Genomic DNA, 22,597 nt, shown 5'->3' with positions numbered 1-22,597 from the left:
GGGGAGGTCCAGCCATGTTCAGACTGGACACGGGGGAGTTTCTTCGAATCCCCACCGCTGGCTGCGTGCAAGGGACGCCTGGATGTGGCGCTCGGTGCGAATCGGTCACGGGTTGGACTCAGCAGCGTTTTCCAAGCTCGGTGAATCGGGGATTTACGGCATAAACAGCGTTTTCATGCTCGCGCGGTGCCCGCGCTCTCCGCCCCCCTCACGGCCAGGAAAGGCGGGGGGGGGGCGGTTGAGGGGGGGGGGGGGCGCCGCCATCTTGCCGGGCGGGGCGGGCGCGCGCGCGCAGGCGCGGCGGGGGCGGGGCGTGCGCGTGCGCGTCCCGCCCGTGTGCGGGGAGTCACAAAATGGCGGCGGGGGGGCGGGCGGCGCGCGCGGGGGGGGCCGGGCCGTGACCGCCTCCGGTACCGGCACCGCCTCGGGCCGGCGCCGCCTCCGGCACCTCCCGGGGTCCCCGCGATCCCTCCGGGCCGGCGCCGCCTCTGGCACCGCCCGGACTGAGCCATTCTCCCCGGCCAGGACCGCCTCCCGCCGCCTCTGGCACCGCCCGAGCGCCCCCCCCGGGCTCCCCTCGATCCCCCCCGGGCCGTGACCGCCGCCCGGGCCCCGCCGCCCCGTGAGGCGCCGCCCCGCCGCCCCCCGCGCGGCCCGGCCGCGAGCAGCGCGGGAAGATGGCGGCGGGCGGCGGAGGCGGCGGCCGGGCCTCCTCGTCCTCCTCCTCTTCCTCGGCCGCCGCCGCCTCGTCCGCGGCCGGCGCGCTCGAGGCCTCGCTCGACAGGAAGCTGCAGGCGGTGACCAACACGATGGAGTCGATCCAGGGCCTCTCCTCGTGGTGCCTGGAGAACAAGCGGCACCACAGCACCATCGTGTACCACTGGATGAAGTGGCTGCGCCGCTGTGAGTGCGGGCCCGGGGGGCGGCCGGGGCAGAGCGGGGCGCAGCGAGCGCGGCCGGGCCCGGAGGTTCCGGCTCCGCCATCGGCGGCGAGCCCGCACCGGGCACTCGGGGACCGGCCGGTGGCGCAGGGTCGGGCTCATCACCGTAGAAAGGCTTGGGTTGGAAAGGACCTTAAAGCCCGTCCGGTGCCAACCCCGCCGTGGGCAGGGACACCTTCCACTAGCCCAGGTTCTTCCAAGCCTGGCCTTGGAGCCTTGCAGGGATAGATAGGGCAGGCACGGCTGGTCTCTGCTACCCGTGCCGGGGCCTCACCACCCTCACAGGGAAGAATTCCTTCCTGACACCTCATCTAAATCTGTCCCTTTTACTTCGAAAACGTTCCCTCTTGTCCCGTGTGCATCACCTTGTCATCCTTGGAGGAGCACAACATGCGTGCCTGCACCTCGGCGGTGGCACCTTTGTCCTCCTGAATGCATGATCTCCTAAAGCAGCACTTTTGGGGGGCTCAAGGACCTGTTTCTGTGCCCTGCCTGGCTTGGAGCAGCCTGGGGTGGGCACGGACAGTCCGGGTGCCAGTTCTGGGGTTTGCAGTGCCCATCAGGATGTGTCCCTGACCTGGAGGGAGGAGGTTGGTGTTGGCAAGGGGCTCAGCACGGCAGTGTTATCTCCGCTGCCGTGGGAAGGTTTGGCTCTTCTTGTGGGAGTTCAAGGAAGCTCTGCTTGGCAGGAACGTGGAGATAGCATTCCCACCCCAAAGTGTCGATCTGTTGCGTGCTGAACCTTTTGGAAAATTTGGGACAGTTGGGTTTCGCTGTCAAGGCACTCCTGCAGAATGCAGAAGATCCTCTTTCCCCAGAGTTTGAGCTGTTTTGTCTGTACTCCATGGAATTAAGGAGAGGAAGGTGAGAGCTTTGGAGGAAGTGCCCTGGGTCTTGCTGCCACTGCCAGCTCTCCTGGAAATCCTCCTCCCTTGGACACCCCTTGGCACTGTGGCATCATCCTTGGGGCTCTTCCCCTTCTGCTCCGAGTGCATGCCCCCTGAAGAAAATCCAGCCCATCTCTCCTTGGGATGTGCCAGCTCCTCTGCACGTGGCCTTCTCACAGTTGTCCTGGCTCTTCCAAGGCCCTCAGTGCTCTTCCATCACTCCTTCCCCCTTCCCAAACTCATCAAAAGCCATTGAACTGTTCCCACCTGCAGGTCCTCGATGCCCTGTTCCTACCCCAGCTCCTGTCTGCTGCCTCCTACCCTGAGCCCTTGGCCCCAGCCTGGAATTCTTGTTGGATTTTGTGGGATTCTTTCAAAGTTTCCCTTCACAGCCCTTGTGAGGATCTCCCCTCGACACCCCTCCTTTTATCCAGGTCCCTCCTTAACCATCTTATCCTACTCACCCAATCCTTGACAGCAGCTGCAATGCTGCCATGCCCTGACCCCTGATTGTTTGGTTACTCCCTGCTTCCACAGGTTTTTTTTTTCCCTGCTTTTCTCTTCATGGTGCACTTCATCCTCTGCCCCAAGGACCTCACAGTTCTCATGCTGTGGGAAGTCCCTGTCCCAGCCAGAGGAGCTCAGTGGTGGTGCCACAGCAAGTACAGGTGGCTCTGGGTTCATTTCTGAGCATTTAAATGTTTCATTCCAAAGCTCCTATGAACACATCAAATCCTCCTGGTGAGGGGGAATGTGGTGGGGTTGGGGCTCCTGGGGCACAGAATTGTGTATTTTCGGGAAAAATAGGAGTGCTGGTATTTGACATGTTGCTGTTGCTTTTGGCATCTTGATTCTGAGCCATGCTGGTCACAGCCAGAGCTTCCCAACAGGAATGTTCCTGCAAGGAAATTCTGTCTCTTCACCTTTGGGAAGGCCCTGATGGGAATCCAAGTGTCCCTGCAGGAGGGTTTGGCCAGGGTGTTTAAGTGTGAGTTAAACATGTCCATAGGCTCTGAAATGCCATTTTTGTTGGTGCCATTGTGCCTGGTTTGGAGCAGGTGGCATGGCTGGAGTGGGCTCAGCTCTGCAGTTTCCTGTTTGCCCACATTTCCTCACTGGTTTAAGCTGAGGGGAGCTGTTCACCCACTGGACAGAGCCCATTGCATCTTGGACCCAGAGACACCTGGGTTTCTTTGTGGATCATGTCCATAGCCTTCCTATGGATCTTTCCTCCTGTGTGGTGTGGGTGTACCTTGGTTTGTAACTTGTGGCTCTAACTTTGCTCTGAGCAAGTGGTGCTCTGTATGCTCAGCATCAGGCTGGAGTCCTGCTCCACATTTCTTTCTGCTGTGTAGATGCTGGATCGTTTAAATTAAAGGTTTATACTTCTTTGAAATCTATTTTACCTTATTTACATTACATACTATTCTATTATTACATTATTAAGATGTGGAATCATTGCTCTGTGCTGGTGAAATGTCTCTGGGAGGGAGAATTGGCACTCAAGCACTGGGTTTAACTAAATCACAGAAGGCCCATTCCAACGGGATGATGATCTGAGGGAAAGCTGGCTGCAAATTGTTTTGGAGCACCAGGCAGCCCTGCTCCAGTTGAATTCCCAGCCCTCGGGGCAGAGCAGAGCACTCTGTGCTCCAGAAAACCCACCTCAGCCTGCCCTGTCAGCATGTTCAGAGCACAGGTTGTGAGCAACAGGTTCTGGTCAAAAGTCCTTGGCTCGCTCAGTGCTGGGAAAGCTCCTCCTGGGATTTGGGAGTTAGGGCTCTGTGAGGTGGCCATGGCCAGAGGAGAGGGGTCAGGGATTAAAACTCCTCCTGGGATTTGGGAGCTGGGGCTCTGTGAGGTGGCCATGGCCAGAGGAGCAGGGTCAGGTACTAAAACTCCTCCTGGGATTTGGGAGTTAGGGCTCTGTGAGGTGGCCATGGCCAGAGGAGAGGGGTCAGGGATAAAAACTCCTCCTGGGATGTGGGAACTGGGACTCTGTGAGGTGGCCATGGCCAGAGGAGAGGGGTTAGGGATAAAAGCTCCTCCTGGGATTTGGGAGCTGGGGCTCTGTGAGGTGGCAGTGGCCAGAGGAGAGGGGTCAGGGATTAAAACTCCTCCTGGGATTTGGGAGCTGGGGCTCTGTGAGGTGGCAGTGGCCAGAACTGTGGGGTCAGGGATAAAAGCTCCTGAACTGGGGCTCTGTGAGGTGGCCATGGCCAGAGGAGCAGGGTCAGGGATAAAAGCTCCTCCTGGGATGTGGGAGCTGGGGCTCTGTGAGGTGGCCATGGCCAGAGGAGCAGGGTCAGGGATAAAAGCTCCTCCTGGGATTTGGGAGCTGCAGCTCTGTGAGGTGGCCATGGCCAGAGGAGCAGGGTCAGGGATAAAAGCTCCTCCTGGGATTTGGGAGCTGCAGCTCTGTGAGGTGGCCATGGCCAGAGGAGAGGGGTCAGGGATAAAAACTCCTCCTGGGATGTGGGAGCTGGGGCTCTGTGAAGTGGCCGTGGCCAGAGGAGCAGGGTCAGGGATAAAAGCTCCTGAATTGGGGCTCTTTGAGGTTACAGTGGCCAGAGGAGCAGGGTCAGGGATAAAAACTCCTCCTGGGAATTGGGAGCTGGGGCTCTGTGAGGTGGCCATGGCCAGAGGAGAGGGGTCAGGGATAAAAACTCCTGAACTGGGACTCTGTGAGGTGGCCATGGCCAGAGGAGCAGGGTCAGGGATAAAAGCTCCTCCTGGGATGTGGGAGCTGGGGCTCCATGCAGGGTTGGGGGCGAGCAGCTGCTGGCAGTGACTCACTGGCTCCCAGGCCTTTGGTGTGTGTCCTGGGGCAGGGACAGGGCTTCAGGAGCAGGGACTTCCCAAGGGCTCTGTCCCTGTGCCCTTCCTCACCCCAGTCTGGAGTGATACTTAAGGACATCGACCCGTGGGGATTTGAGAACCCATCCAAGCTTTTTCTTGTGGGCTGAGCTCTGCTTCCCCTCAAAGGAGGATCTTCTCTGCAGGATCTTCCTTTTGAATTTGTGTTCACTCGTGAACTCGCCCTGATGCTGGGAGGGCAGCACAGGTGGAATGTTTCTGCTGGGAGATTTTTTGCTTTTTTTTTCAGCTTTTTTGCTTTTTTTCCAGCTTTTTGCTGAGTGAGGGGTGAGCTCCCCCCCGGGGCTCTGGACCAGGAAGGATGCTGAGCTTCCTGAGAGGAATCCTGGAGAGCTGCAAGGTGCAGCCATGCTGTGGGAAGTCCAATGTAGGGACAAGTGGAAAATGAAGCAGGATAGAGAATTGAGGGATCTGTAGATAAAAACTGATTCTGGTTGCAGCCAGGGGTGACATGGGCAGGTGAGAGGTGACAACACACGGGTGAGTGAAGTAACACCATCTTTTGGCACTGTTCCTTTAGTTTAATCCTTGGCAATGTCCTTTAGTGAAATGAAGGAGCTCATTACCATCATTTGCATGTGGATGAGCTTCCCAAGTTTACCCACTCTGAGGAAGGGGTTTGATGAAGTAACTCAGTTTGGAGCTTTTGAACATGAGGGGGGTCAGAGGAGCAAGCACAGCTGGGGAATCTGAAGATCATTTGTAAATTGAAGATGTTCTCTCCAGTCCTCAGGGTTTCCCTGCTGGACCTTGGAAACGCTGAAACTTTCCCAAAATAGCACTGAAGTATTGGGATCAAGGTGTGGCTGTTGTGGTACTTCTGTCTGATGCTGACTCTAAATTTTCTTTTGTCCTCAGCTGCTTTTCCTCATCGGCTGAACCTTTTTTACTTGGCCAATGATGTCATACAGAACTGCAAGAGGAAAAATGCCATTGTTTTTCGGGACACCTTTGCAGAGGTGCTTCCTGAGGCTGCTTCATTAGTGAAGTGAGTAATGAACTAACGGGCTGTTGGGAGGCTGAGTGTCTCAAAAAGGGAGAATTTTTCTTCTGATATCTCAGACTTTCTAGAAACATCAGCAGAACTTAAAGGATTCTGTTGGAACAGCTGTGTGTTTGCAGAGTGGGCATGAGCTGGGTTTTAATTTGCACAGGGGAGATGGTTTGGGTCAAATTATCCTGTGGAGCAAGGGAAGCCTCACACCAGTGTCCTGCAGTCAGGGGGTAAAGAACTCTTCTTTTCCAGGGATCCATCCGTTTCCAAATCTATTGAAAGAATCTTCAAAATCTGGGAGGACAGGAACGTGTACCCTGAGGAAACCATTTTGGCACTGAAAGAAGCACTGAGTAAGTTACTTACCCTTTGCATTTCTCACCTTACAAACTGCCACGTGAGCTCGCTGAAGTTGTAGAAATAGTCTGGGGTCACTGAGGGGAATGAGGGGCATTTGCACCTGGCACAGGCTGGAACGTAGCCGGGTGTGGGACGTGAGCAGCGCTGGATTCTCCTCTGCTTTACCTCTTCTGTACCTTTCTTAAGGCAGCTGTGAATTCTTTCACATGAGCTGGAACTGCTCCCGCTGAGAGCAAACAGAACATGAGGCTGAAATGGTCCTACACGTCCTGACCAGGGTGCTCTGGCTCTACCTCCTTGCCCTGTTCAGTCGTAGGCTGGTTTAACTAATGGTGTTTGTGGGGTAGGAAGAGGCAGGAGCAAAGCTGGAGGGTGAAGAGCCCTCAGGTCCTTAGGGGAGAAACACGTGGAGTCGGTTAAGAGCAGGAATTAGCAGTGCAGTACTTGCAGGAAATCAGTCCAGGTTTTGGCTTTACTCACATCATCAAGAGCTGCAGGTGCTCAGGAAGCCCTCAGGTGTGGTCTGAGGGTCAGTGGCCATCATGGTCAGGAGGAACGTGGTGTCTTGGGTCGGGCTGTGGCACGAGGACAGGCTTGAGCTGGGTGTTGCATGCCGAGAAGTGACGTTTGTGCTTTTTGCTCTGAAATCGCTCATTTCTGTAACTTGAAAACAGGTCTGTGAGGTTCCAGGTAAATCAGGTATTGTGGCTGCTTTCCCAATGGGCAGTGCTTTGTCTGTTCCATGCTGATTCCATTACAGCCTCCCTTAAAGAGTTTCATTTTTAGATTCCTTGTGTTTTCCCTTTTTACTGTGATTTTTGAACTGCCTTAGTGTAAGGGCAAACAGAAACTTGATTTAAAAATGGCAGACCACCCCCAGGTTGCTGCATTCCTGAGTAAACTGAGGTTCTCTTGGGCATCCAGCAGCTCCTCTAAGGAAGTTGGTCGAGGTATTTTAAAACAAATTTCTGTTCACTCTTTCACCGTGCAACTGTATGGCACCAAAAACCAGATTTTGACAGGAATCCCATAATGCCAGACTGCCAAAAATGAAATGTTTTCCAGGTACCACTTTCAAAACTCAGAAGCAGCTGAAAGAGTCTCTGAACAAACCGAATAAGCCGTGGAAGAAATCACAAAGTAAGGAACCACTGTGAACTCTGTGCACTAATGCAGAAATTGGCTGCTCAAGGAGCAGAAGGGCTGAGCCCAGCGTGGGCTGAGCCAGCTGAGCCTGCAGGCTCACAAGGGCCCCAGGATGTGCACACCAAGGAGGTGTTGGTAGAAAACGACTTTGTAAAGAAAAGAAGTGAGGCAAAAATTAAGATATGAGAGCAGATGTTGTGGACAGGAGAGGAAGGAGCTGGTGGAACCTCTTGGAAACTGCTCTTAGACTGGTCAGAGATGGAGAGAAGACAGAGAGAAGCAGGAGATGGACATTCCCTTCATGCTCAGGAACACTTCTGCCCCAGCAGGCTGGGCTGGGAGGAGGAACCTGGAGGTGGAAGTGCAGGGACAGGCTGTGAGAGTCCAACAGTCCAGAACCCAGACCAGCAGGAGAGAATTTATTATAACAGAGTGACCTTAATGATCTCATGTTGCACCAACACCCTGAGTGGTCCCCACAGAGGCGGTGAGATGTCAGGAGTGACGTGTGGGACATCACGTGTGACGTGTGACACGTGGGACATCAGGTGTGACGTGTGACACGGGGTGACATCAGAAGGTTAAAAGAGTTGGGGAGTGTTTATTACTGTGTATATTAACACCAGAAGCTGCTTTCCCAGACAGAACTGGGCTGTGTCCAGCGTGGATGGAGGGTTTAGTGCTTTGCTTCTCATCAGCTCATTTCTTCTTTCCTGTTTCTCCTGTTTTGTCCAGAATCTGATGGATTCAGTCTCTTGCCAGCAGGACTCGTTCCCCCCACCCTGTAACCAGGTGTGACAGTTGTTAAGGCTCTGAGCATGGTCAGACCTAGGAAGTGCCCAAGGGAAGCCCTACCCATGGGAAACCTGGGCTCCATGTCAGCTCCAGGTCTGGCACTTTGGGAATAACATTCCCTTCCTTGCAGAGAGGTGTAACTCCTTGGATAAGGCTGTCAGAGCGACCTTGTTGCAGGGACTTGTCTTCCTGAGGAAAAGGTGTGCCCAGGAAATGTTCAGAGCATGTTAAAAAGCAGCAGTGTCACTTGCTGAGCTCGGTCCCAATCCAGCTGTGCGTGTCCATGACCCCATGAGCTGCCAGGAGCCCGGAGCACTGAGGGACACATGCATGGAGGGGAGGATGTGATGGGTAACACGTGGAGTTATCTTAAAATATCTCTTATTAGGCTGCCTTTTGTGACTGATTTTCCATTGGGATGTGGTTCCTTAATTTCTTCACAGTTTTCCTTTATCCCCACAGCCTCCACCAACCCGAAAGCTGCTCTGAAGTCCAAGATTGTTGCCGAATTCCGAGTAAGTCTGTGAGTGGAAGTGACCCGTGGCACTGACCCCCACCTTGGGGGTTTGCATGTGGGGTGACCCCAGGCCCAAGAGCCTCCTGTGATGTGGGGGCTGTGGCTGAGGAGTTGGTGGCAAGAAATTGGTCTAAATTCAGTCCCCTGACAGAGTGGGACATATTAATGAAATGCACAGGCACCTGTAGAGTGAAATGGGGAGTAAATAGAAAAAGACCTGTCCCTGCTTTTAACCAGGAGATTTGTGGAATTGCAGCTCCTACCTGAGCCCGGGTCTGCTCATCGTGAGATTTGAGGTTGAAAATCCCAGGCTCCACGTGGTTCCTGGGTTAGCTCTTGCTTGGAAGCAGTCTGGAAGCAGAGCAGAGGCAGGGCTTCTCTTCTCTGGAATGTGATGAGGAGGCTTTTCCTGTTTGCTTTTTTTCCAGCCCCAGTCCCTCATTGATGAGCTGCTGTTGTACAAACGCTCAGAAGATCAGATAGAGCTGAAGGAGAAGCAGCTTTCCACTATGAGGGTGGACGTCTGCAGCACTGAGACACTCAAGTGCTTGAAAGGTAAAGCCCCGAGGGCACTGAAGGTGTTGTGGGAGCTCCTCAGTTCTGTCGAGATGGGAAATGCCAGAATTTGTGTCTGGAAAATGCCAGAATTTCAGAGTGAGGTTAAGAACCAGCAATCAGGAGCCAAAAATCTTGGGTTAGTTTGAATTTCTGTGGAAACTCTGAGGTGCAGAGCTCAGACCAAGCAGAAAAAGACTGTCTGAAAAGCAGCACTCTGCCAGCAACCAGGCCTTCTCCTTGCCAGATCCCAGAGGATGACCAGGGTGGTTTGGGAGCCTGCAGCTCCACTGTCCCAATATCCCAGGTGCTGCCACTGAGGCCACACTTCTGTGGTTTGGCATGTGGCAGCTCATTTCCATGGTGTTCATCTCCCTGCAGATAAAACAGGAGGGAAGAAGTTCTCCAAGGAGTTTGAAGAAGCAAGTTCAAAGCTGGAGGAATTTGTCAATGGCTTGGACAAGCAAGTGAAGAACGGCCCCTCGCTCACCGAGGCGCTGGAGAACGCTGGGATATTCTACGAGGCACAGTACAAAGAAGTCAAGGTGGTGGCAAATGTAAGTTTGCCTTTTCTGGATCCTCCACAGGTGGAACAGCATCTGCCTCTGTTCACTGGGCTGGAAAATGCCTCATCTCTCTGTTCTCAAAATTAAAAAGTTTGTGGGGTTGGTTTCCAAAGAGAGCAGAATGGAGGGTTTGGGCAAGACAAGGATATGCTCTCAAAATCCAGCAGTTGGAAGCTCAATTTGTGTGTGTTGCTGAAATGTTGGATGCCCTCTAGATTCTTAAACAGGGCAAAATTACAGTTAGTGTGACAAATCCTGAATTCTGGAAACTTGGGATTTAGGTGACAACTAGATGAGCGAAGAAAGGACGGTAGTAAAGTGTTATAAAAACAACCAGTACCCTCCAGAACCTGCAAAAAGCCCCAAATGGGTATTTGTTAAAATATGTGAGGGGTTATGAAAATTCTTTTAAGTCAGTGGAAAAAGTTTTTATCCTCCCCACTTCTTGTGGTTGTTGCCTTGGGAGTCCCATGGAGAAGCCGAGTTCTTAGCACTGCAGGGTCCAGGGATTTGGAATTCGTTTTATCAGGGTGTGTGTTGCTTCCTTAAGGAAGTGACTGAGGCATGAAAGATCCCCCAGTGCAGTGTCCTTCCTTCCTTAGGCCTATAAAACATTTGCTAACCGAGTGAGCAATCTGAAGAAAAAGCTGGACCAGCTGAAAGCAACCCTCCCTGATCCCGAGGAGTCTCCTGTCCCTTCTCCCAGCATGGATGCTCCATCTCCGACGGGCTCCGAGTCCCCTTTCCAGGGGATGGGGGAGGAGAACAGCACCCGGTCTCCAGCAGCTGGAGGCCGCAAGATGGTCTCTCCAGAGCCTGCAACAGATAATCGGGATGTGGAAGACATGGAGCTCTCCGATGTGGAGGATGATACGTCTAAAATCATTGGTATGTGATTTGATATAGGACAAACCAGCCTTCTCCAGCTTCATTTGGGATGTGGAGGAGGCACAAAGCCTGTGGGCTGGGGCTGTTGGGTTTGAATCTCCTGGCAGGGAAGTCCCAGTCCCACTGTGATCATTTGCATCTCCCAGAACATTTATCAAAGATGTTTTTACATCTGTGGGAATCAGGATTGATGTTCCCTGAGTCGTGACCTTTCTGCTTTTGTTTTCCCCTCTCTGCTGCAGTGGAGGAGAGGAAGGACAAACAGGCTGCTCCGGCCCCGGCCCCCGCCAAGACCGAGAGCGTCCCAAAAGCGGTGCCATCAGCTGCTGCGGCTGCCACAGCCTCGGGGACGGTGGCCACGCCGGCCCCAGCCCCTCCGACACCCCCGGCTCCGAAGGTGGTGAGCACAGCTCCCATCCCTCTGGCACCGGCGCTTGCCTTACCCAACCTGGCCAACGTGGACCTGGCCAAGATCAGCTCCATCCTGAGCAGTTTGACGTCGGTGATGAAGAGCACAGGTGAGTTCTGAGCCGGGCCGTGGGCACTGGCACTAACGGAGCTGGGTGATCATTTAAAGCTTTAATTGTCCCAAAATAAACGTGAGTGAGTTACTGCTCTCAGAGGTCTGGTTGGGTCTCTGGCACATGGTGTTGCTTCCTGAGCCTCTCCTTGCTCGTGCTCCGTTGTGCCTGTGGGAAACCTGAATCAAAAGCACGTGCGTTGCCGGAGCAGCGCAGGTGAGTGGTGTGTGCTCCTGCCCCAGGTGTGAGTCCCGCCTCGAGACCTTCGCCAGGGACCCCGACCAGCCCCTCAGCTCTCACCAGTGGCCTGAAGACTCCTGTCCTGGGAACGCCGTCTGCTCCTTCGAATCCTTTAGCAAATATTCTCTCCAAAGTTGAGATAACTCCGGAAAGCATTTTGTCGGCTCTCTCCAAAACCCAGACTCAGACGGCGCCAGCGCTGCAAGGTACGGGGGTGGGTGCTGGGGGAGGGCTGGCAAGTGTCTGAGGGCAGTGGCCAGAATGAAATGTGCTGCTCTGCTTGTCCTAAAGTGAGAACAGGGGGAGAAAAACCTCATTGGAACGTTTTACGTCACTGGCACGTGTGGATGGTCTTTCTCAGGTAGCACAGGTGTCACGGAACAGTGAGATTTGTCACTTCCCTGTACTTTCCTGTACTTCCTGCTTGTGCTGTGGCTGAAGCACACGTATCTGGAACATTCCCCGAACAGGACAGGAGACCAAGAGGTTCTACTCCTGCTCTGGCACCTTGCCAGGGTCACCTGGCCAGCAGGGCAGGTTTTCCCACTCCTGGCTGCAGACCAGGATGAGTTCTTACCCACCTGACTCGATGGTGTAATTTATATTTGTAGATCAATCCAAGCCTTTGGCGAAATGTTGCAACTCACTGGGTGCTAGTGTCAGTGCAGCAAAATCCAGTCCTCTTCGTGGCTGGAGATTGGGGGGTGTAAAGAGTGCCAACATAGGGGCCTTTCCCCTATGGCAGTGGCTTGGGGTGATTTGCCCCTGCCCTCAGCACCTGATGCAGCAGTTCTGTTTTCCAGGGCTGTCGTCCTTGCTGCAGAGCGTGGCTGGAAACACCGTTCAGTCAGGAGAACCCGCCTCGCAGAGCACCTCGGCATCGCCAGCCAACGCAACCGTGCCGTGCGCGAAGGGGAGGAACGTTCCTTCCAATCCGCAGTCCTTTATAGCCAAAAGTTTTGGTTATTCTCCAAACTCAACCACCGCAGAGGTTTCCTCCACTTCAGTCAATAAGGCTCCCGTCGGACATACCCCAGCACTGTCAAGCTCTGGTTTTAAGCCACCAACTAATTCCCTGGGGTTTTCCAGTTCCCACCCTACCAGTCCTTCCTCCCTTTTGCCAACAGAAACCTCACTGGGTCAATCCTCCGAAATTTCAAAAGCCAAGCTGGAATCAGAACCCCCTTCTCCCAGCTTGGAGATGAAGATACACAATTTCCTGAAGGGAAATCCTGGCTTCAGTGGCCTGAACTTGAATATTCCCATCCTCAGCAGCTTGGGGTCCAGCATGGCAACGGAGAGTCACACCTCTGACTTCCAGCGTGGTCCCACCAGCACTTCCATGGACAATGTGGACGGGACGCCAGTGCGCGACGAGCGCAGCGGGACGCCCACCCAGGACGAGATGATGGACAAGCCAACGTCGAGCAACGTCGACACGATCTCCCTGCTGTCGAAAATCATGAGCCCCGGTTCTTCAACTCCCAGCAGCACAAGGTCGCCTCTGCAGGGCCGGGATGATGGATATTCCCAAGAACTTCCCAGTTCCGTGCATGGCTACCGGCCCTTTGGCCTTGGCAGAGAGTCCCCGGCCAGCCTGTACAAGCCACCTGTGGACAGCAGGGAGATGCCCTCCTCCTTGATGGACTCCTCCCAGGAGAAGTTTTACCCAGATACATCTTTCCAAGAAGACGAGGATTACCGTGACTTTGACTACTCCGGGCCGCCGCCCTCGGCCATGCTGAACTTGGAGAAGAAGCCGGTCAAGTCTATCCTGAAATCGAGTAAACTCCCCGATTCTGCGGAGTACCAGCCAGTGCTGTCCAGCTACGGTCAGCGGTCGCAGGAGTTCGGCGTGAAGCCGTCCTTCCCCCCGGCCATGAGGTCTATCCTGGATCAGAGCGAGAGCTGCGACCCGCTGGCCTCATCCCCAGGGATGTTTGGGAGCTACGGCCGCAGGGGGAAGGACTCGGCCTCGGACGGGTCCCCGTCGCCCAGCAAGAACGACGTGTTCTTCACGCCGGACTCCAACCACAGCGCCCTGCCCAAGCCCGGCCTCCCGCAGAAGCAATACTCGGACTCGCCCCATGCGCTTCCCCACCGCTCGCTCTTCTCTCCCCAAAACGCCCTCCCCAGCCCCGCCAGCCGACCACCCGCGGCGGGCGGGGACAAACCCTTGGGTTCCTCCATCTCCGCCACCTCCACCATTGAGTTCAAGAACATGCTCAAAAACGCCTCCCGGAAGCCCTCCGAGGAGAAGCATTTTGGGCAGATTCCCAAAGGCGGCTCCGGCGAGGTGGGGAGCTTGTCCGGGGCTGTGAAGGGCGAGCCGCAGCCGCCGGAGGAGCACTACCGCATCGAGACCCGCGTCTCCTCCTCCTGCCTGGACCTGCCCGACAGCACCGAGGAGAAGGGGGCCCCCATCGAGACGCTGGGCTACCACAACGCCTCGAGCCGGGGCATGTCGGGGGAGCCGATCCAGACCGTGGAGTCCATCCGGGTGCTGGGCAAGGGCAGCCGGGGCCACGGGCGCGAGGGGAGCCGGGCGGGCTGGTTCGAGCTGAGCAGCGGCGGGAGCGCCTTCGACAACGGGCCCTCGGGCTCCTCGGAGCTGCCCGGCATGGGCGGCTTCCCGGCGCCCTACAAGGAGCACGTGCCGCCCTTCCCGGAGAGCGTCAACAACTTCCGAACGAACAACTTCAGCTCCGCCTTCGAGCACCACCTGCCGCCGCCGCCCCTCGCGCCGCCTCCCCTGGAGCACGGGAACCCCTTCCCACGGGACCCGGTGGGGCCGCCCGCCGTGCCCCCGCCCGCTCCCACCAAGGACCACGGCGGCCTCTTCCCGAGGGACCACTCGGTCCCTCCCCGCATGCCGTCGGTGGATCACGCCAACCCCTTCTCCAAGGAAACGCCCGCGCCGCTCCCGCTGCCCCACGGCGTCCCCCCGCCCCCCTCGGTGGAGCACGCGGGGGTCCCGTTCCCCACGCCCCCGCCGCCCCCGGTGCCCGGCGAGCACGCCGGGGTCCCCTTCCCCGCGCAGCCGCCGCCGGCCGGGGAGCACGGCGGGGTCCCCTTCCCTGCGCCGCCCCCCATGGAGCACGGCGCCGGCGCCTTCCCCAAGGAGCACGGTACGATGCAAGGGACGCTGAAGGAGCACTTCGGGGGGGCGCAGCCGCGGGACCCCCTGCCCCGCTCGCGAGACCCCGCGGGGCCCGGCCCCCTGCCCCGGGAGCAGCTGGGGGCCGCGCGCGGGCTGGGCCCCCCGGCCCACCGGGACCCCGCGGGCCGCGGCTCCGTCCTGCTCCGCACGCCCCGCGCCGAGTTCCGCCCGCGGGAGCCCTTCGGCGGCAGAGACCCCTTCCAGAGCCTGAAGCGGCCGCGGCCACCCTTCGGAAGAGGGGGGGCCCCCTTCTTCACCCCTAAGCGCCCCTTCTTTCCTCCCCGGTACTGACGCAGCTGCCGAGCTCCCGGGGCTGCCCTTTCGTTTGTTTTCTTTTTTTTTTTTTTTTTTTTTTTTTTTTTCTTTTTTTTATTTTTTTTTTCTTTTTTCCTTCCCTCGACGACCCCTGTAACCTTCTCCTAAATTAAATGTTCTGTACTTTTCGGTTGGTTCTACCCCCAGCCCCCCCCAGCATTGGGTGAGACAAGAAAACAGACACAAAACAATGTTTTAACGAGAAGAAGCCACGTTGCTGTTAAATAAAACCTTCAGTAGTAGTTGAAAAAGTTACGACAAAAAAAAAAAAAAAATTAAAAGAAAGGAAAAACTCTGAAAGCTTCGAGAGGAGCGCTGAGTGGTGTTGGGGTGTTGGTTTACAGCCGATCCCCAAATTGCTGCTGCAGGGAGGGGAGACCCCTCTGTTCCTCCTGTCTGCCAAAAGCACCAAAACAAGGCAAAAAAAGGGTCGAGGAACCCACCCAAGCCCACCTTGGAGCTCCATGGGACGTGGGACTCCGGCAGCAAGAAGGCCCAAGCCTGTCCCCACTGCTTGGGAAGACTGTGGTTGGGTTTGGGTTAATTTGGGGATCTTTTGATTTTTTTGTTTTGTTTTCCCCACCCCCGGGATCGCCGTTCAGACTTTCTACGTGTGTGTATATAGCAATCACTTTTTAATTCCCTCTGGGATCGTTCACCACACGCAGCCGGAGCCCGGCGGGGGGCTCAGAGGGGTCCCCCCCTCACACACACACACCCACGGCCGCCCCCGCGGCTTTTATATGAAGTCGGGATTTTACTTGATTTATTTTAATTATTTTTTGGTTGGTTTTTAGTTGCCTCCATCGTACCTGTTTGATACCGGTGTGGGCTTCAGGATCTGCATAAAAAGTACCAAACCAGCCCTTGGCGGGTCCGTTCTTTCTCGCGTTCGCTCCGGGCACCCCCGGCCTGAGGGGGAGCGCCCCGGGCCGGGCCCCCGCTCCCTGCGGCTCCTTCTCCCCCCCCCCCCCCCCCCTTCCATGGTTCCGCCCTGTCTGCGGCTCTCCCGCACGGGCGGGCGAGTCCAACGCGGCTTCCGCGGGGGGGGGGGGGGGGCAGGACGGCGTTGCGGTGCCCGGTTCCGGCGGAACGGGCGGAGCCTCGGCCATGTCCGCGCGCGCCGGTCCGCGGCTGCTGCTGGCGGGAGCCCCGCGGCGACACCGGGTGCGCTCGGGACCCCCGGGACACCCCCCCCGCACCCCCCCCTCTGCCCGCTCCCCGCGGGCTCTAAGCCCCGGTGACCTCTGGTGACCTCGCGCTGATCCCCGTCCCCAGGTGTCCGGGCCGGACCCCGAGCGCCTCCGGCTCTTCCAGCGGCTGCGGGCGGCGGCGGCGGAGCGCTGGGACGGGCCCGGGGATGGAGCCGGCGGCGGGGCCGGGGGCGGCCGCCTCCCGCCGGGGACCCCGATCCGCATCGCGCTGCCCGGCGGGCGCCGCCTGCCCGGCCGGGCCCTGCAAACCACCCCGTTCCAGGTGGCCGCGGAGCTCGGGTACGGCCCAAGGGCGTTCCCAGGCTGTCCCCGGGGTCCCCGCGGTGTCCTGTCAAGGTTCCCAGGTCCCTCAGGGTGTCCCCGCAAAGTCTGCGATGTCCCCGTGGTGCCCACACGAGGTTCACTGGGGTTCCTCCTGTGTCCCCGTGATCCCCGCAGAGCCCCCACAGGATTCCCGCAGGGTTTGTGGGGTCTCCACGGGGTCGCTGGTGTCCCTGTAGGGCTGGCCTGGCCGAGGTGGCGCTGGTGGCCCGCGTGAACGGGACCCTCCGGGACCTGGACCGGCCGCTGGAATGTGACACCGACTTGGAGCTGCTCGACTTCTCCACGCCCGAGGGGCGGGAGGTGAGCCCGGGGGCCTGGGCTGCCGGCCCCGCTCCCCTCACAGCCCCTGTCCCCCGTGTCCCCAATGTGTGTCCCCAATGTCCCCCCAGGCTTTCTGGCGCTCCAGCGCCTGCGTCCTGGCCGCGGTGGCAGAGCAGTTTTTCGGGGCGACGCTTTGCAGCACCCGGGCCACCGAGGACGGCTTCTTCTGCGACGTGCACATGGGCAGCAGGTAGGGCGGGGCAGCCGCGGGGTCCCGGGGTGTCCCCGGCGTGTCCCCGGCGTGTCCCCAGCACGTCCCCGTGCCCGCAGGACGGTGCAGAGCGCGGAGCTGCCGGCGCTGGAGGAGGCCTGCGCCACGTTCGCCCGTGCCCGGCACCGCTTCGAGCGCCTCGAGGCCACCCGCCAGCAGCTGGCTGAGCTGCTCAAGGTGTGTCCCCCTCCCCAGATCAGGATGGGGCATGGGAGGCCACCCTGGGGGCGCTGGGACCCCCCCCGGTTGGGATCATTAGCTGGGGTGACGCTCATCGGGGCCCACCTTGGCGTTACCTGTCACCGCCTTGGTCCTTTGCCCCAGCACAGTGTCACTTCCCCCTCGGTGTCACCCCTCCAATGTCACCAAGCCCACCGTCACCCACCTCACCGTTGTCCCTCCTCAGCACAACGCCTTCCAGCTGCAGCAGCTCGAGGAGGTGACGTCCCCTACGGCCACAGTCTACAGGTGAGCGCAGGGGACACTGGGCGTGGCCCTCGGTCACCACAGCTGTCCCCACGTCCATCCCTTCATCCCTCAGGTGCGGCCCCCTGCTCCAGCTGTGCCGCGGGCCCCTCCTCCGGCACACGGGGCTGATCGGAGCCCTGCGGGTGCTCACGGTGGGTGCCGGGTGGGGGTCCCTGTGCCCTGCCCCGCTGGCATCCTCTGGTGCAGCGGGTGCTGGGTGGGGGTCTTGGTACCCCACTGACATCCCCCATAAAGCGGGTGCTGGGGGGGGGTCCCAGTGCCCCACTGACATCCCCCATAAAGCGGGTGCTGGGGGGGGGTCCCAGTGCCCCACTGACATCCCCCACAAAGCGGGTGTTGGGTGGGGGTCCCGGTGCCCCACTGACATCCCCCATAAAGCGGGTGCTGGGGGGGGGTCCCAGTGCCCCACTGACATCCCCCATAAAGCGGGTGCTGGGTGGGGGTCCCGGTGCCCCACTGACATCCCCCACAAAGCGGGTGTTGGGTGGGGGTCCCGGTGCCCCACTGACATCCCCCCACAAAGCGGGTGTTGGGTGGGGGTCCCGGTGCCCCACTGACATCCCCCACGAAGCGGGTGCTGGGCGGGGGTCCCTGTGCCCTGCCCTGCTGGCATCCCCTGGTGCAGCGGGTGCTGGGTGGGGGTCCCAGTGCCCCATTGACATCCCCCATAAAGCGGGTGCTGGGTGGGGGTCCCGGTGCCCCACTGACATCCCCCATAAAGCGGGTGCTGGGTGGGGGTCCCGGTGCCCCACTGACATCCCCCACAAAGCGGGTGCTGGGCGGGGGTCCTGGTGCCCCGCTGGCATCCCCTGGTGCAGCGGGTGCTGGGTGGGGGTCCCAGTGCCCCATTGACATCCCCCATGAAGCGGGTGCTGGGTGGGGGTCCCTGTGCCCCACTGACATCCCCCATAAAGCGGGTGCTGGGTGGGGGTCCCTGTGCCCTGCCCCGCTGGCATCCCCTGGTGCAGCGGGTGCTGGGTGGGGGTCCCTGTGCCCTGCCCCACTGACATCCCCCATGAAGCGGGTGCTGGGTGGGGGTCCCAGTGCCCCACTGACATCCCCCACAAAGCGGGTGCTGGGTGGGGGTCCCGGTGCCCGGCCCCCTGATGTGCCCCCGTGCCCGCAGAGCTCGGCCGCGCTGTGGGGGGGAGCTGGGGGCCAGTCCCTCCAGCGTGTGGCCGCCGTGGCCTTCCCCAGCGCCCAGGACCTGGAGCAGTGGCAGCGGGCGCAGGACGAGGCGGCTCAGCGGGACCACCGCCGCATCGGGAAGGTGAGCCCTGCCAGGGGCTGGGGTGGGGGGGGTCCCTCACAGCCACAGGGATTCCCCCCCCCCAGTAACGCCCTCCCTGCTGCAGGATCAGGAGCTCTTCTTCTTCCACAAGTTCAGCCCTGGCAGCTGCTTCTTCCTGCCCCGCGGCGCCCACGTCTACAACACCCTCGTGGAGTTCATCCGGGTACGACCCCCGTCGTGTCCCTGTCACATCACCCAGACCCCAGTGCGCCCCATCCCCACCACAGCTGGGCACCGCTGTGCCCCCCACAGACCCCACTGCACCCATCCCCTCACGCCCAGACCCCTCTGCCCACCCTGCACCCCATCCCTCACACACTGTTGCCCCCCCAGTTCTTGTCGTGCCCCGATGGGCGCAGCTCTCGCCCTCCCCGTCCCTGCAGCCCCCCGTGAGCGATGCTGTGGGGCTGAGCTGACGTCCCCCCCTGTCCCTGTCCCCGCAGAGCGAGTACCGGGCGAGGGGCTTCAGCGAGGTGGTGACCCCCAACCTGTTCAGCCCGCGGCTCTGGGAGCTCTCGGGGCACTGGCAGCACTACAGCCCCCACATCTTCTCCGTCCCTGCCGCCCCTGAGCCCCTCTCCCTCAAACCCATGAACTGCCCGGCCCACTGGTGAGTCAGGTGGCCCTGGGGCGCCTGTGGGGACACCTGGGGGGCGCTGCCTGTCCGTCTGTCCGTCCGTCCCCAGCCTGATGTTCGCCCACCGGCCGCGCTCCTGGCGGGAGCTGCCCCTGCGCCTGGCGGATTTCGGGGTCCTGCACCGCAACGAGCCCCCCGGGACCCTGACGGGGCTGACGCGGGTCCGGCGCTTCCAGCAGGACGATGCCCACATTTTCTGCACTCTGGAGCAGGTGTCCGTGCCCCTGACCCCTCCCTGTCCCCTCAGAATGTGTCACTTGCCCCCCCCTGACACCCCTTTTCCCAGCTGGAGAGCGAGATCGATTCCTCCCTGGATTTCATCCGCGCCGTTTACGCCGTCCTGGGCTTTTCCTTCCGCCTGGCCCTGGCCACCCGTCCCGACGGATTCCTGGGGGACCCTGAAACTTGGGATCGCGCAGAGCAGGTGGGATGACGCCCCCTGTGTCGTGTGCCCCCTGCGCTGTGCCCCCCCTGACCCTCCCAACCCACCCCTGCAGCAGCTGGAGCAGAGCCTGCAGAATTTCGGGCAGCCCTGGGAGCTGAGTCCGGGGGACGGCGCCTTTTATGGGCCCAAGGTGAGGCATTTTGGGGAAGGGGGGGATCCCTGAAGGGGACAAAGCAGGGCCCTGCTGGAACCTCCCCTCCCCTGGATTCCCAAAAGATTGATATCCGGATCCGGGATGCTCTGGGGAGGCACCATCAGTGTGGCACCATCCAGCTGGATTTCCAGATGCCTGAGAGATTCGAGCTGGAATATGCCAGGTACTGGGAGGGGGGCAGGATTGGGGATTTGTGGGGGCCAGGATTGGGCTGGAGTTCAGGATTGTTGTGGGGGGGGGGGGAGCAGGATTGGGATTGAGGAATGTCAGAATTGGGAGGGCAGAATTGGGGGCTGGGAGGGGGATCAGGATTGGGGTGGAGGGACAGAAATGGGGCTGGGTGGGGGGGTCAGGATTTGGGGGGGGGGGGGGGGACATGGGGCTGAGGAGCGTCAGGATTGGGATGGGGAAGGCGGAATTGGGGATTTGGGAGGCATCAAGGTCCCCCTGACCCCGTTTTTCCCCCAGCCCCAGCGGGAGCCCGGCGCGGCCGGTGCTGATCCATCGGGCCGTGCTGGGCTCCGTGGAGCGCATGGTGGCCGTGCTGGCCGAGAGCTACGGCGGGAGATGGTGAGGGGGGGGGGTCCCCAAAAACACCCCAGTCCTTCAGACAACCCCCAGTCCCTGGGACACAGTCCCCAGGGACACCCCCAGTTCCCAGTTTGCTGGGCCCCCTCGTGCCCAGTGTCACCCCTGTCCTGTCTTGGGACAGACACTCCCCACTTTTGGGGACACTCAATCCCCAAGACACTCTCTGGATCCCCGAGACATCTCCATCTTTTGGGAGGTATCCCCTCCATCCTGGGGACACCCCTGCAACCCTTGGGGCACCCCCTCCTTGTGTGTTCCCCCCCGTGCTCCCCAGTGCCCCTCAGTGACCCCTGGTGCCCCCCCAGGCCCCTCTGGCTGTCCCCACTGCAGGCCATGGTCATCCCACAGACCCCCGAGGTCGAGGACTATGCCCGGGAGGTGAGTATGTGACCCCCCCCTCCCCGTGCTCCCCCAGGACCCCCACCATGTGCTCCCATCTCGTGTGCCCCCACCCCCGTGCCCCCCGGTGCCCCCCACTGACTCTGGGGGTGCAGGTGCAGGCGGTGCTGAGGAGGGGGGGCCTCCTGGCCGACCTGGACGGGGACCCTGGGACCACCCTGGCACGGAAGATCCGCCGGGCCCAACTCACCCACTACAACTTCCAGTTGGGTAAGGTGGCCTGCAGACCCCCCCAGGACCCCCCCCCAGGACCCCCTTGGAGCCCCCCAGGACTGGCTGGACGCCCCCATCCACATCCTGGGTGCTGCTGGGGAGGAAAACTGAGACCCTCCCCTGGGAATCCCCTGGGAGCCCCCCCTGTGAGACCCCCTCAGGAATCTGCTGAAGCCCCTCCTGAGACCCCCACCCCCCCAGGAGCTCAGTCCCCCTTGGGAATTCACCAGCACCCCCCCTGAGATCCACTCGGGAACTCCCCAGGAGTGTTTTAGGGGAGCCCCTCTGAGACCCCCACCCCCTTTTGGGACCTTCCCCGGGACTGTTCTGGGACCCCCCCCCCGAGTCCCTGGGACCCCGCAGGGCGGTGGGTGCTGCTCAGAGCTGGGGGTGCTGTGCTTGGTGGGGGGGGGGGGGGGTTCCTGTGCGGGCCGGGGGGGGTCGCGGGGACCCCGTGCCCCCCTCCCCGACGGCCGTGCCCCCGCAGTGGTGGGGCGGCGGGAGCGGGAGAACGGCACCGTCAGCGTCCGGACCCGGGAGAACCGGCAGCTCGGCGAGCTGGAGCTGCCCCGGCTGCTGCAGCGCCTGCAGGAGCTCCGGGACGGCCGCGTCCCCGACGCCGAGCAGCGCTTCTGACCCCCCCCCCCCGCCCCAATTTCTTCCGGGGGACCCCGACCCCCCCCCCCCCACAGGGAACCCCCAACTCAATAAACCTCTGGGAAACGCGCTGGATGTTGTGAGAGCTGAGACTGGGGCGGCTCAGGGCACCTCTGGGTGCTGGGGTGCTCGGGGAGGGGGGCAGGACGCTGCGGACCCCCCCCCAAAAACACCTGGGTAGCCGCGCCACAGCTCTTGGATGGGCGGGGGTGGCGATTCCCGGGCTCTCATTCCCAGGTTTCCGTTCCCACCTTCCCTCTCCCGAATTCCCTCCGGCACTTCTGGGTCCTTCCAGCCGGGATTTCCCCCCCGCCCACGCGGCGGGGAAAGTGGGGGGGTTGCGCAAACCCCGAGTCACGGAGCCGCAGACGCCGTTGGGCAATCCGGGGGGGGGGACACGGGGCTGTTTCCCACCCCCACCTCCACCCCAAACACCTGCCCGGCCGTGTGGGCTCAGCCCCGGGCAGGATTTGATTATCCCGGGATAGGACAGGAGCCCCCCCGCCCCGGGATCCCCCTGTCCGTAGGTGACCAAGGCCGTGACCCTTGGGGACATGAGCTGAGTGACCCCCCCCCATCTCCGGGGGTCCCTCTGTAGGCCCCCTTCAGCCCCCCCCCCCAGCGCCGGGGGTGACTCAGTGGGCGGGGGCCCCAAAACGGGGCAAAACCCACAGAAAATGTGGTTCTGACCGCTTCCCCCTGCTGTGACGCAGGGGTCCGGGGAGGGGGGGGGGGGGGGCGCAGGGGCCACCAGAGGGCGATCCGGGGCTACCAGAATGGGGACAGGACCACCAGGGTGGGGACAGGACCACCAGGGTGGGGACAGGGCCGTCGCCGGGTCCCCAGCCTGGCTGGGGTCGGGGTTGCGCCCCTGGTCCTGTTTTGGGGG

At 60.3% G+C, this 22,597-nt stretch overlaps 2 protein-coding genes across 4 annotated transcripts; both read left to right on the top strand.

Moving 5' to 3' along the window:
• Nucleotides 1-664: 664 nt before the first annotated feature.
• Nucleotides 665-15,625, top strand: RPRD2 (regulation of nuclear pre-mRNA domain containing 2). Of its 2 annotated transcripts, XM_053967114.1 has the most exons (11): nt 665-903; nt 5,564-5,693; nt 5,952-6,052; nt 7,125-7,199; nt 8,463-8,515; nt 8,946-9,072; nt 9,454-9,629; nt 10,241-10,526; nt 10,769-11,044; nt 11,290-11,493; nt 12,091-15,625. In XM_053967114.1, the coding sequence occupies exons 1-11, from the start codon at nt 678-680 to the stop codon at nt 14,736-14,738; spliced, it is 4,302 nt and encodes a 1,433-aa protein (XP_053823089.1). In that variant the 5' UTR covers nt 665-677; the 3' UTR covers nt 14,739-15,625. The 2 variants fall into 2 exon arrangements, with proteins under 2 accessions (XP_053823089.1, XP_053823090.1); XM_053967115.1 differs by lacking the exon at nt 7,125-7,199.
• Nucleotides 15,626-15,869: 244 nt separating this feature from the next.
• On the top strand, nt 15,870-21,772 carry TARS2 (threonyl-tRNA synthetase 2, mitochondrial). 2 transcript variants are annotated; one of them, XM_053967246.1, is made up of 18 exons: nt 15,870-15,929; nt 16,041-16,255; nt 16,477-16,600; nt 16,690-16,811; nt 16,892-17,009; nt 17,239-17,300; nt 17,374-17,452; nt 18,448-18,591; nt 18,677-18,775; nt 19,056-19,222; nt 19,299-19,461; nt 19,536-19,673; nt 19,750-19,824; nt 19,911-20,011; nt 20,317-20,418; nt 20,745-20,817; nt 20,934-21,048; nt 21,539-21,772. In XM_053967246.1, exons 1-18 carry the CDS (start codon nt 15,873-15,875, stop codon nt 21,685-21,687), a joined length of 2,103 nt encoding a protein of 700 aa, XP_053823221.1. In that variant the 5' UTR covers nt 15,870-15,872; the 3' UTR covers nt 21,688-21,772. The 2 variants fall into 2 exon arrangements, with proteins under 2 accessions (XP_053823221.1, XP_053823220.1); XM_053967245.1 differs by having other exon boundaries at nt 19,747-19,824.
• The last annotated feature ends 825 nt before the right edge of the window (nt 21,773-22,597 follow it).

The sequence above is a fragment of the Vidua chalybeata genome, chromosome 29, assembly GCF_026979565.1.
Source record: "Vidua chalybeata isolate OUT-0048 chromosome 29, bVidCha1 merged haplotype, whole genome shotgun sequence".
Classification (NCBI taxonomy): Eukaryota; Metazoa; Chordata; class Aves; order Passeriformes; family Viduidae; genus Vidua; species Vidua chalybeata.
The sequence above is the reverse complement of the archived record's forward strand: the minus strand, read 5'-3'. Positions and strand labels throughout refer to the sequence as shown.

What these genes read in the sequence shown, in the direction of transcription:
- RPRD2 (XM_053967114.1), top strand. Translation starts at nt 678, where the DNA reads ATGGCGGCGGGCGGCGGAGGCGGCGGCCGGGCCTCCTCGTCCTCCTCC. An exon ending in AAGTCAAGGTGGTGGCAAAT is followed by an intron (nt 9,630 to 10,240) that starts GTAAGTTTGCCT and finishes TTCCTTCCTTAG; the next exon opens with GCCTATAAAACATTTGCTAA. An exon ending in GACGGCGCCAGCGCTGCAAG is followed by an intron (nt 11,494 to 12,090) that starts GTACGGGGGTGG and finishes TCTGTTTTCCAG; the next exon opens with GGCTGTCGTCCTTGCTGCAG.
- TARS2 (XM_053967245.1), top strand. Translation starts at nt 15,873, where the DNA reads ATGTCCGCGCGCGCCGGTCCGCGGCTGCTGCTGGCGGGAGCCCCGCGG. An exon ending in CCACGCCCGAGGGGCGGGAG is followed by an intron (nt 16,601 to 16,689) that starts GTGAGCCCGGGG and finishes ATGTCCCCCCAG; the next exon opens with GCTTTCTGGCGCTCCAGCGC. An exon ending in AGCTGGCTGAGCTGCTCAAG is followed by an intron (nt 17,010 to 17,238) that starts GTGTGTCCCCCT and finishes GTCCCTCCTCAG; the next exon opens with CACAACGCCTTCCAGCTGCA.